This window comes from Camelus bactrianus, chromosome 2, assembly GCF_048773025.1.
Source record: "Camelus bactrianus isolate YW-2024 breed Bactrian camel chromosome 2, ASM4877302v1, whole genome shotgun sequence".
In the NCBI taxonomy this organism is placed as follows: Eukaryota; Metazoa; Chordata; class Mammalia; order Artiodactyla; family Camelidae; genus Camelus; species Camelus bactrianus.
Window position 1 is genome coordinate 69,904,594 of NC_133540.1, and position 14,133 is coordinate 69,918,726.

The 14,133-nt window shown below is 34.5% G+C and overlaps 1 protein-coding gene across 13 annotated transcripts in view; it reads right to left on the reverse strand.

Annotated features, from left to right (window-relative positions):
• Positions 1–14,133, reverse strand: part of PDLIM5 (PDZ and LIM domain 5) — a 185,413-nt gene that overhangs the window by 80,427 nt on the left and 90,853 nt on the right. For 10 of the 13 annotated variants that reach the window (XM_074343728.1, XM_074343686.1, XM_074343720.1 and 7 more), the window contains 2 exons: positions 3,770–3,812; positions 1,730–1,821 (listed from right to left, as the gene is read on the reverse strand). In XM_074343728.1, the coding sequence (XP_074199829.1) occupies positions 1,730–1,821; positions 3,770–3,812 (135 nt within the window). Of the gene's footprint in view, positions 1–1,729; positions 2,149–3,769; positions 3,813–14,133 lie in introns of all 13 variants that reach the window. The other 3 variants (XM_074343691.1, XM_074343737.1, XM_074343694.1) reach the window with 2 other exon arrangements.

A 14,133-nucleotide genomic window follows, 5' to 3' on the forward strand; every position in this document is an offset into this window, starting at 1 on the left:
CACTGTAAAGGCCCTGTAACTACACCGCTGTCTACAGCTTCAGCCTGAAAATAATAATCTTTAAATCAAGTTTAATCACCAAAGCTGTATTCATAAAACACAAAATTTAAGCTTGATATTTTCACCTATTTTCCATGTAGAGTTTTCTGTAACCTCAATTTGCCTTTATCTCTATAATTTTCCATGAAGAAGTCCTTGTTATAAAATTTCAAGAAGTGTTAGCAAGGAGAAAAGATTTTTAACGCCAACATGTCCTTCAAAGGACTTTCTCCTACTGGACCTGGAACTTCACAAACATGGTAAACTTCTGCTTTTAGTTTTCCAGGAGGCTAGCCTTTGACAGGTAGCATCTGGCTTTTCAGGATACCTACTTTGATTATTCTAAAATCTACTGTCTTCAAATAGACATACTAAAAAAATAAAAAACAGAGCCACACACACCTCAACACTACATACTATTTCTCTTCCTCCCATGAAAGGAGAAATAACATTCTTTGAAGGACACTAGTTTTCCTCAATATATAGAGTACAACTTTAAAAAGCCACCCACAACCACAAAACCACATGTAGGATCCAGTATCTGTCCTTCCAGACCTGCTCCTTGTTCTCAGCAGCCGCCTGGACCCCTGCCACCTTCTTTTCCAAAGCCCTCAGGTTGCCATGACAGCAGCACTATGAAAGCACAGCCCCTTCATTACATGAATTAACATTCAGAAGGGATTAGCTCAGAAAGAACCTCTCCACACAATTATTTTAATTATATTTTCCTGGGAACCAGCATTGGTAAAAACAAGCACGCATGTAGATTATTTCCTTTTGTTTTCCTTTTAAAAAGACACTTTTGTCACAATAAATCTGATCAAAATGATTTTACCAAAATGATTTTGGCTTAAAGTATGGTCACTGAATTCCAAAAAGAATAAAATGACCATCTATAAATGGAGGCTATTGAAAGCAGACTTCAACCATTTTTTTTAAAACCTATACCACCAAAAGGGGAAAACTATAAGGGATAGATTTTCAAAAAGTTCTGCTAACCTTATATATTTAGTATCCATTGCTTTAAACCTATTTATTTTAGAAAAATCTTTACAATGAAAATACTCTCCAATTTGCTTCTGCTTTTTAAGCATCCCTTAATGTTACTGTCTCTCATTACTGCTTGCTTATAAAGACTAAATTCTAGCATAAGTTTATCTGAAAAGAATACTGTATAGCTATCTGACCTAGACTAGTGCATCACACACAGACATGAGTCAAAGCTAATTTGTTTTCTGTCTTAAGACTACTCCCTAGAAAAAAAGCTTCCTACAAACTTCTCATTTTCTCTCTCTTTAGCATGAGATACATAAGCGGACATAACTGCAACCATTCTGTTTAAACCTTTGGTGGCTAATAAAAGGATGGAAAAATTGAGGAAGAAAGATCCAAGAATTGCTCTGCATTATAAGTGCCAGCTGCTCCTCGCTGTGCCAAGAGTTGGAGAAAACGAGTTACAGAGTAGGTGACAGGGTTCATAACATGTCAAAATGCATAATTAGGTTTGGATTAACCTATAATTGCCTTGCAGAAACTGCTATACGTATATAACATAAAGCTACATGCTAATGAAGCAAACAAAACTTCATCTCCCTTCCTTCAAAGAACAGCTGATTTGGGGGGAATGTTGCCTGGAAATTGCCTGAAAGAAGAGTTTTGACAAAAGCAGAAAGCACCCTTGGCCACCTACCCATTTTGCTGTGTACTGTCACCCTGGGATCCTCTTCTCTGTCCCTCTGCTAGCTCCTGAGCAGTCTCGGAACACACGCTGGTGACTGTGGGCTGCCGTGGGACATTAACTGCAGGTTTACCAGCGCTCAGTGCAGACGAACGCTGGTCAGCACTAAGGTTGGCATTAGCATGCAGTCCAGGTGCAGCAAATGGGGGAGGAGTGACAGCGGCCACAGGTGAAGGGGAAGCATGTGATGAAGTGGTCACATGGGCTGGGGTGAAGGCGGACGATGGTGATGGGATGGATGTGACTTTTGGTGAAGACACAGAACCAAAGGGCCGTGGTGCCTTATTGTAGGCCATGTTGGTTGTGGAAGTGACTTTGGACACAGCAGGAGATGTAATGGGCACAGGTTTAACTACTTCTTTGGGTTCTCCCTATGTAAAATAAAAATAAACATACACAAAAACACGCCAAATACATGCAAAATAGATCCACTGAAAAGAACACACAGCTCATTTTTTAAAACACAAACACAATGTTAGCAGGCCAAACTTCACATGTTTCCAGATAAAAACAATGAGTTCATATAACATAGCATGCATGCTAACTGGTCCCAACAAGCATAACACAGATGCACATATTGAGTGCATATATATATTTTTTATATAAAAATGAAAGGAGTTCAAAATATTTAGGAAATAGAGCAGGAAAGTTATCAAAAAGCCAAAAGGCCAACATAAGTCCCAATTCAGACATATTCCAAAGGAAAATTTTTTAAATACCCTACAATAAACAAAACATCACTAACCAAAATGTTTATTTTAAAATATCCAGAGTCTCAATTATAATTCCATCTTTCAAACATGCTTAATTACTCTCCAGAGTATAATTATTTGATTCATGCAGAAGTAGCAGTATATTTCTAACTCTTGAATTTAAAAAAAAGGAATGTTCATTTTCATCTAACTCAGAAATCTGCACATTCTAATTAGTTATTTTGAATCAAGAAATTTCTTCTTAAAAAAAACTCAACAAAAAAAGCAAACAAATGAAAAAAACAAAATCAATCCTTTTCTTTTCCTGTAATCTCATTTCTCTCTCTTGTTTTGAAATATCACTAAAAATGGAATAAAATTCTTCCCTTTCCAAAATAAATATTTAGGAATAGTTACATGAAGGAAACACCAAAGATCTCAGATGTTTCTTCACTGCTATCAGCCAAACAAAAAATAACTAGTAAGAAAAATCAAGTCCTCCTAAAATTAACAGAATTTGCATTTGCAAACCCCTATCCCAAAGCAAGTGTAAAGTTTAAAAATACAACTGAAGCTTCCATGATATTCAAAAATCAGTTTCTACCATCCCAAAAGAAAACCAATCAAATTCTTTAAAAAGTATACAATGGTGGCTCTATTACAGTTAATCTGAGGGGGAAAAAAAGATAATCTAAATTAATCTTGCAGAAATAATAAGGTAATTGAGAGGATAAAGTAGCTTAATGCCTCAATGTATCAATATAAGTAATTCAATGGAAAGGCACAAGTAAAATTAAGGGGAAAACCCCAAAAAGCATAAACCAGATGTATATGAAAAATGGCTTGGAACAATTTGAGGTTATATTTGAGGGAAAAAAGGGTACCTGCCAATAACCTAATCCAAGAATACTCTGCAAATGTAATTTAAAAATTTATTAACACTATTAATAAAATGTTATTAAAGGCTTATTGTAATATTCATTTTTGGTAACCACTTATTTATTCTCTTTAGAATATGTAAATAAAGCCAGGCAAATCAAAAGTGAATGTAAGAAATTCGGATATAAGTTACTGATAATATACAACCTAGGAAATATATTTAAATAATTTAGGCATAATTACAGATGATAATTCTGTATGGATTGATTTCCACTTTCCCAGTTGTCTTTAAAGGAAAACTGTGAGGAAAACTGTACTGAAACTATAAACTGTCAGTATGGCCTGAGATAGGGATGGAAGCCACAGTGGTTCAAGAGGGACAATCAAATGGTACCTCAGTGATGCTAGACTAGAAACACACCTTTTGAACAGGAACCGGCTCTGGCTTGGGTATAGCAGATGCTCTGAGAGGAGAAGAAAGAAAGAAAGGAAAAAAAAAAAAAAAACATAAATTGTTACAAACTTCTTATTAATGGAATTTTATTACTATATACCTTAATATACCAGATCATCAGAATTTATGGTTTTGTAATTCATGGTTTTGACCATTCACAGTTTACTAACTGGTTCATGCAACTAAATGCTGCAAGACCCAATACCTCACACACTAGGCATTCATTAGTTCTCTACACACTCAAATAAGGAAAGACAAACACCAATCTTGTGTGCTAATGTACCAGTGTTTAATCTTTAAATTAAGGCTATTCCCTATCAAACAGGGTAAAGAAAAATAAACATGACTTTCTGACCCTTGAGTGGTTCTTGAAACAAATCATCTGCATCTCTATCTCCAATGGTATCTGCCTTTTCTGCTTTTTCAATCCCCTATGAAGATGCCCACAGGGCATTGGGTCTCTGTGAAAATACTGAATCAATTCTGGGTGAGCTGGGTCACAAAATGAGCATTTATTTTGTATTTATATTCTTAAGTGTAAATTAATGTATCTGTTCTACTAAAACCAAACTGTAAGCTCTTCCACTAGGCTAAACTTTCAGTGATAGCAATGACCATGCCCCATTTGTGTCTCTATATCAGCCCTGTGTCTGGCCTGGAACAGGTCATCAGTATTGAGTGTGGGAGGGAGAGAACAAGGAAAGAAGGATAAAAAAACATGCACAGAACTATTCCCAAATTCAAATTTATTACTATATTTTAATTGAAGTATAGTCAGTTACAATAAATTTCCAGTGTACAGCATAAGGTCCCAGTCATGCACATGTACACTCAAATTTATTATTTTTAATATATGCTTTTTTGTATATTACTGTCCCTTTATTTAGCATGGACTGATAGTAACAATAACTGATTCAGAGCAATTATCTTTTATAATCATGACAACTAACCAAAGTAGCAACTATCATTTTTCCCACTTTTCATATGAGGAACTTCAGTTAAAGTAAATTACTTACCAGACCGGGGCTAAAGCCAACAGTTCTTACTTATTACAATACACTGGCTGTAGTCAAGGATAGTAACCAAATGATCAGAAAACTCTGAATGCTTTAAAGGCTATTTCCCCAGTATTAGAGTATATGCTATGTTTAACAATGCAGGAAGCAGCCTGACTCTTACACCACACGAGCCTGAGAATTAGACAGCAAGTGCAGAATTCAAAAAATGTAACAACAGCAGGTAAATAATGTGATCATTTTAAGCTGCAACCATGAGATGCTTTTTACTTACAGAGATGCAAACACAGGATATTTGGTCTCTATAATCATAACCTAGTAGTGAACTCTGATCAACATTTTTTAGCAGCAACTGAATTTTCCAGTAACAACTAATTTGGTTAGCCAGGGCAAGCACTGACTGAATAACTGGCTAACCTAATGAGAGGCCACAATAGATGCTAACATTCAGTTACTGCAGTGCAGAATAATACTGTGCAGTTGCACAACTTTCCATGTGCACTCTCAATCTCTCTTATAGCTTATAGAGTTATTATAACAAACAAATGAAACAAGTTTAAGTACAGAAAAGTGGAATCCTCCTTTCACTGAAATTTCACAGTAAGATGTAATCACAAAGGATCTACTTATTAAAACCACACAGGACATTGTTGAAAATTTGCCATAATTGAGAGGACAATATCCTTTTTTATCTGGACACTTCCAGGTGCGTGGGGCTCTTTTAGCAATACAAAAACGATTAATAAAAAAGATGATGTTTAAATGGTCACTAGGTTTTCAAACAGAATAAAACGCATATATTCTGTGTCTATGAAGACAAACTCCTTCGTTTTTTCTAGGTGTTAGTTCTTATTTAAACAGTGTTAGCAACAACAACAACAAAAGTCCCAGAATGGTTAGTTTTCATTAACTTTGGAGTCTGACCTCTTAGTGTGTTGAGAGTGCACAGAATAACAATCAGTCTTAACATATTTTATGGATTGAAAGTTATACAAAAATACATCTTCAAATTTTGAATTCACCAAAAAATGTAAAACTGAATTATGAATGTTTGCCCTGCTTGCCTTCTGATAAAGCTCACAAGTGCAATGACCTGAACTAAGAAATGCAGTCAAAGACAAGACAGGCAACAATGCCCTCAAAGTCCCAGGATTGAGTCCGTTACACAGTGAAAACACAAGCTTCATTTTGCAGAGGAAAATAAAAGACTGGCTCATAATTAAATGTCAAATGAAAGAGTTGACACTAGATGCAAAAAAAATTAGTTCTGTTGGTTTAAACATTTAAATAACTACCAAATGAGTCACAGAATCATTAAAACACAGAAGATCCCTTAGAGTTACTCTATGACATATCAATCAGGTACACATCTGACCTCAATATTTATAGGCGCTCACAGTTTAAGCCATGTAATTGTTGAACTCTTTTGTTAAAAATAGCCTTCATTTTAATGTGTTATTTTGTTTTGGGGGATAAACGGAAGTCAACCTGTCCACATTAAAAATATTTGGAAAAACATGTTTAACATGCAGAATATGTAAATAAAATCTATAACATACATTTGTTACATTTTAAAAGATCAGTAGGGTACATAAGATTTATACTTAAGTGTGATTACACATTCTTATGATACCACCATGGTTTGGGAGATATAAAATACATGACAAATGAAATCTGAAAACTAATGAATAGCAGTTAACACTAATTTTTTTAAAATCAAACTTAACTAATTATCACAGGACAACAAAATAAAAGATACATCATCTTTCATTTTCAAATGTGTAGTTTTAAAAAATGTTAATACATAATGCTTGTAAGAATACTCGATATGTTGCTTGAAGAACTATGTATTATTACCATTCTTTCGGAAAATAATTTGGCATTTATTTGTAAAAAGCCTTGAAGAAAGCTCATGCCCTTTGACTTATTAAATCAACATCTAGGAATCTATCATAGAAATAATCTGAAATAAGGAAAGGACTTTATGTATAAAGATATTCATTCCCTATAGTAAAACTCGTAATAGTGAAAAATAGGAAACAAGTGATTAAATATACAAATGAGAAAATGGTTAACTGTAATATAACCACATGATGAAACACTTTGCAATGATTAAAACCATTTTTAGAAAAAATTCTGACTATATGATAACATGCTTCTGATTGTATAATGTTAAGTGAAAAAAGGAAAATATAAAATAGCATATGCAGCATGATCAATGCATGGAAAAAAGTGGATGGAAACACATCAACATTTTAGCAGAGGCTCTCTATGAATATTTATTTTTTCCCTTTTGTGTGTTTTCCATATTTTATGCACTGTACATGTGCCACTTTTAAAAAATTAAGACTATTTCTCAAAGCATGCTTTGGAGAAAACTACTTCCCAAAACACAAAACCAAAAAAAAAAACAAAGGTTCTGTTATCAAAGATATCTAGAAAACTTGAAGTTAAAGTTACATAAGCATTTTAGCCACAGGACTACTCAAAGCCTTCAAATGTCTAAAAAAGAAAATACTGTGGTCCACATCCATTTGAAGTGCAGAATATTCATTTTTGGAATTCATTTTTAGAATCTTCATTTTCTTAGGAAACCTTTCATAGGATTGGAGTTAGGAAGGGGAAAAACCCTCTAGGAAATGTTTTGAAGAAACAGTAAAGACAGTAAATCTCTGCCAGTCTGAAAAACTTACTTAAGTCTCCTCCAGGTGGCTAAAATTAAGGGCAAGAAACATTACAATCCATAAAATCCTCAGAACCTTTTGTTACACAGAATATCTTTCTTATCAAACTAGTGCTTTCCTGAACTTTGTTAAGTAAGATACCCAAAGACTCTGAGCCTAACTTAATGTTTTAGGGGGAAAATCTCATTTCCTTCACCAAAGTGAAATATACATTTCCTATATTCCTGGAGGAGAAAAGGAAACGAATAAGGAAAAATGAATAAAGAAAAATAGTTTTCAAAGTTAAAATTTTTATGGTTGCCTTTCTTTTTTTAGAACAATATTATATTGAGCCTCTGCTCCTTTACTTTAGAAATGTCACAGATTACATAAAAGCAAATAATTTTGTAAAGACTTAAACAGTTTTTAAAGTGATGTATAGTTATTAAAAATCATTCTGACATTTTTCTCTTCAAATCCTGGGAAATATGCAATGGGATAATATATCTATCTGCCTTTCAACCACAGTGATCATCACAAATCACTTTTGTGAAGTACGTGTTTCAAGCCAGCAGAGATCCTGGCAATGGCTCGGTGCCATGGACTCAACAATCTGCTTACTGTTCTCCCTTCCCTGAGTGTGCAGCCACTGTACAGGAGAAAGCATGACGGTGAGAGACTAGTGCCTTGGGCCCAGCACTGTCCTCGGCTCATGAAATTCAGAGAACAAAATCATCAATGTGGCTACAACAATCTATTTTGAAAGTTGATCGATTTTTATAAGAGCAGTATCCAAAATAAAAATCTGTGATGCATTACAACCAGTTTCAGAACTTCCGGCTGTACAGCTGAAAGGATTATATTTATAATCTAAGTTATAAGGGATTGTATTAGAAACTAGAATTGTGATGCCCTGGTTAGAATAACGTGCAGGAAAAACAAAGCCATAAATACGCAACAGCGTTATTAAGGATCAGATTCAAGGGAATCATAAAAAACTGCATTATATGAACACTCAATGAATTTTTCTCAATACTGTTTTATAAAAACATGTTTTTAATTAATTAAGTAGCCAATGAATGTTCACATTAGTGTTTAAGAATGAGGAATTATGCAACAAAACTGGACTGATAAAAGTTACTCACATTACTCATTATGTCTTGGTGATGCCTTCAACCATATCTAATATAGTTAAACTCATAAACAATCACACAGAAAAGAGGAGGATTTTTAGTTCATCTTCCGTGAGATGAGCTCCATCTAAGTTTCCCACAGCACAGCCATCTTTGGGCTCACTGACCTCAGGACCCATAAACACTGGGATACATCATTAATCACTTTAATTGCAAAGTTGTCAATTTGCAATAACAAAGCAACTCCAGAAGGCAAAAAGGAGCACTCGAGTGTGCAGAGGGATGTCTCTTTAAACAATTTTCCCATATTTAATTTTACTTTCAGTCAGTCGACTTTCCTAAAAACTCAAAACCTAAATATTTAAATCACTTAAAGCAATGCATCAGTGGTTTTTTCTAAATGATTTGAGAACATGTAAAGGTTATATTATCTATAAACAAAAGTACAAAATAATTCTATCTCAGCATAACTAACCTTTTAACTTATAAAAGATTATACTCCACCACACACACATGCATTCATACATAGTCTCATTTTCTTTCCCTCTCTTTGATTTTCTGTCTTACCATGGGAACTAAATAAAGTCTATTTTTTTTCTCTAGAGAGGAAGAAATAACCCAAAGCTGGACAGACTTTGAAGAGCCAGAGAAAGAAGGTAAAAAGAAGCAAGGGAATTGTTCTAGTCCATCTGAGTACCTGGGACTCCCTCTGCTTGAGGTCGTCCTGAAATTGGGTGTGGCTCTGATAAATCCAGAACAGGCAGTTACTGGTAGATAATTACTTCCCTAGGTAAAGGGGAAAGGGCTTCTGTTGTAAAGATCTTCTTCAGGTAGTTACAGGAGTTCTGATGGGGCTTGAGAAGAAATTTTCAGCGACCAGTCGACCAGTCGGAAATCAAGCAGGAGAGAGCAGGAACGAGCGGGAGAGGGAGGGAAGAAGGAAGGACTTATGCTGAGCTTCCCTGGCCCACATGGTTACACTAATTTCAAGGAGGGAAAAAAAGGAGGGTGTGGGGAGAGAAGGGAGCATTAGGCTAAATTTATTATTCTCCATTTCTGATTATATACTGTTATAATCAAATTATCTGCCAGGGTAAGTTTCAAGGGAAAACAACAACAAAATAGAAATTAATGAGAAGATATCACTTATTGAGTACATACCAAATGCCAATAATTTTGCTTGACCCATTACATAAATTATCTCATTTATTCTTCCTGGGAAAGGAGTATTTTTTGCATTTTAACTACAGGAAGCAGATGCTCAAATAGGTTAAATAATTTGACCACAACTTAGAATTGGAAAATGGCAGCACCAAGACTTGAACCCAAGATGCTTTAAATGCAACTCTAACACTCTGCCTTCTTGGAGTAATATCAAAGTGAAAGTCACAGAAATAACTGTGGCAAAAACTTCAGTGAGAAACGCTTTCAAACAATGAATAACTATTAACTTTCTATTAACTAATAACTACTCTTTTTTAATCATGTTATTTATAGAATGTCATTTTTGGTTTAACTTATGTAAAATCAGGAGTTACTCACGGTAATGCATACATATATGCATATGTTTGTGGTTAACACATAGATATACAGAGATCTAAGCAGGTATCTATCTACCTATTTGATTCTCGATCTACAGAAAGTACATATTTTACAGCTTGAACTACCCCATAAATAAGAGTTTAAGTTCTTCAGAAAATTCTCAGTTAAAAGTTTTATAAACATACAAAAACAAAGAAGTAAGTGCCTTCAGTTCATTCTTCCTTATTTTTCCAGAGAAGAGAAATATTTTTCCCATAATAACAGGAATTCCCTAATAACTTTATTTTTCAGCAGGACAGGGCACCTATGGTGCTAAAGTGGGTGTTTTGATCAAAGCAGCAATCAGCTTCTGAAGTCAGTGGCCATGCAGGTCCCAAGATACCACATTATGTGATCTTCTTCTGGGTACATGTCAAGAACCTTGTGTTTGTATCTCCTCACTGGTGATCTTGAAAAAATAAAGGAACTGGCATCATAATCCCCATTACAACTATCAATGGTTATATGCTGCCAATAATCCAGAGAATAAGACTGCTGGTCTGATGTATGCCCTGTGACACAGAGGTGGACACTGAGCATGTGAGATTACAGAAATAACCATGATGTATCCTTTAAAATTTGGTTTAGCTACATATATTCATATACACCTAGTCACGGAATAATACATTTTTATAGTGTTCAGTTACTTGTGAATCAGCTTATACTTTTATAAACAAGCAAACAAACACACACACCCTTTTTTAACAGAATCTAACTTCTGTTAACCCTCCAGGTGTGTTATAATTAGTATGGGCTTCTCAATTACCTTAAATTATTTTAACCAAGCGCCTTCTCATTCCTGACCAATATGTATTATACCTAGTATATGTATTATATGTCACTTCAAGTTTGAGGGCAACACCTGTGCTATAGCTTTTCCTTAAATTAATTTATTCCATTAATTTACTAATTAATTACACAAATATTTGTTGAGCCCCTAACATAGCAGACTCTGCCACAGGAGGTGGGGCAACAGTAATGAATAATACAGACAAGAATCCCTATCTTGAAGGTGCTTACATTCTATTTGGAAGAGGCGGACTAAAAACAAACAAGCAAAGTATGTCACATGGTAATGAGTGCAGTGGAGTATAATAAAGCAAACAGGGGCAAGGATACATTATTTTATATAAAGGAGTCAGAGAAAGCCTCTAAAAGATGAGAGCTGAGCAGAGACTTGAAGTAGAACATTCCAGGCAGACCAAATAGCAAGTGTGAAGTCTTGGAGGCAAGAATGTTCCAGTGGGGCTAGAATGGGACTGAAAGCTGGGAGGACAATGAGAGATGAAGCCGGAGAGCTAACTGGGAGCCAGAGCATATAAGCTACTTCATGCCACTATCAGGACCTTGTCTTTCACTCCTCTAATTGGGACAGAAATGTATTCCTAAACACAGTACTTCATTTTGTAAGAAAGTTAAATCAAATTAAAGAAGAGTAAATCTAAATACAGCGTCGAACAATAAATTAGCCCATACATACGTATAAACTGTATGAGCCTACTTACTATAAAGGGGAAGAGATGGACTAAAAATTGCCCCAAATCTTAAATATACCAAGACAAACAATACAAATGGAAAACAGCGGAATATCTTATTTGTTCTTGAAACATCCAAAGTATAAGATAATTCTGTTTGAGGTTCACTCTTACATGCTCTCTGTCCTACGCTAATACTGGAGGCACAATTTTGCCTCTAATTTCTTTCAGATACATCTTTCTATTCTTGTCTAGGCTAAACACATTAAGTTGCAAACTTTTTTGGTAAAGTGGGTATTTTTAGGTATTTCAATAAAATTCAAGGGGACAGGCATTCCAACATTTAGCACAGCCTTATTAGGAAAGCAAAGTCAGTCTGCTGTCTTGTGAAAAGCACAGAAATGAAAACTTCTCATTCTTTATAGTCTAAACTTAGGTTTTTCCATTCATTTAACACTTAAAAATAATTTGAGGGTGGGTTTGAGTTTTTAAAAAAAATCTAGTGGTACTCAGAGTCTAGGAATTCAAAAGTTAATGATCAAATGTGACTATTTTAGCCACAGATAAGCCAGGTTTATCCCTGTTTAATAACTTTAAGATGAGCCATAAAGTTCATTTATCAGTTCAGAAGTAGAATCTTGTCCAACATCCTCATCACTGAATCTTATTAAATTAGTTCAAAGTATTCTATATGATAATAACATCTAAATATGAAAAAGAAAAATTTTAAACCAGTAAGTATTCAAGTATTTATTCATTTTTTTAAAGTTCTTACATTATTTGTGATTAACCACATTTACACTATCATAGAGGAAGGACTGAAACATATTCAACTGTTTCTTTTATTTATTGAGAAACATTATTTCTGTTTACAGAAACTAAAACTTATTTATAAAAAGACGGTATTGCTTTTATTTCTGACTGATAATTTAATTAATTTATTTGTAAAATTTAAGCTATGTTAGAAATCCAAAGCTTCCCAAGGTTTTTTTTGTAAACAAAGAAACAATATAAAACATTATAAATTATGTTCTCTAATACCTCTGTCATTACAGAAAAGAAAATCTGAAACTGTAGCAAATTAGAAATGCATTCTGCCTATTTTACCAAAAGGTAAGCATATTATCCTAAGAGAATTAGTTCCCTCCACTGTGGTGTGAATCTAATATTTAGAAGATGACCCTAGAATAAGCGCTTCTTAACAGTACACAACTTGAAACCATGCACATTCACAACACCCAAATTGGTCTGTATCTTTCAATGGGACAAATCCGCTGATCAAAAGCTTAAAAACCATGGCAATGTCAAATTGCTACGAAAATTTCTAAATGCCTATCCCAAGTTTCTGTACCTATCTCATGACAGACCAGGAACCAACAGTCCAAAATGGCACCAGTGTCCAGAGGCTGCAAACTGAGGAGCACTGACATAGACCACTGTTCTCAAACTTTTCATCACAATACACTGTCAGAAATACATTTTATAACATGACCTGCATGATACAAATATGAACCAATAAAAACACATATTTTCACATGCAATCCATTATAATACAGTCTGTTCTAGTCTATATTATTTATAAAACAAAAAAAGGAGGGTTAGGGAAGACGCTGGTCCTGACTCAGTAAACTGAATGCATAATAAGCTTCAGCTTGATAAACACTAATCTTGACTCAAGGGCAGAGAACTCAGAAGAGTTTGGAAGCTTGAGAGGTCATATAATAAACATGACATTTGCCTAACAGTGGTCACACACACACAAAAAATGTTCATTGAACTGAAATAGCCCATTCACAAAATATTAAGCTAGTTCTGACTTGTGAAAAAAGTACTGCACTCAATAATATCCTCAAAGGCACAAAATAAACAGGCCTAGCAACAACAATAATTAACACAAGTTTCTGGCTAGGACATGCCTGTAAAGCTCTATCTCACCAAATTTGCTTTTGACAGAATTATAATCACTGAGAACAGAAGTGCTGACCATAAGTTACTATATGTACTGCTCCAACAACGACACCCTCTAGTAAGTCCTTATTTGAAAATGTATAAACATCAGAGAAGCCAAATACTAACACTTAACTCTTAAGAGATAACCTGAAATGTATTCGATTCTTCAGTGAGAGAAAAACATTCTCTAATCTGATATTTCCCTGACGCTAGCACCAAGCATCTCTTAAAAAAATCTCTAGAGAATACAAACAGGAGATTCCTGTCATTTACTTCCCCTTTTCAAAGAGTCACAGAAGGACCTGAGATCTCACGAAAGAATAGAACCAGTTCATAAACAAGCCACAATGTGCGCTAAACAGTGATCTTAAAAAACAACAACAACAACAAAAAAACTATTTACAATAAATGAAAAAGCACTTGTGTAACTTTGAAAACAAAGTTCCTGATTCCTTTCAAGATAACAATGATTCTTTTCTTCCATAGCTATTCTGATACTTAACTCTTGGCTGC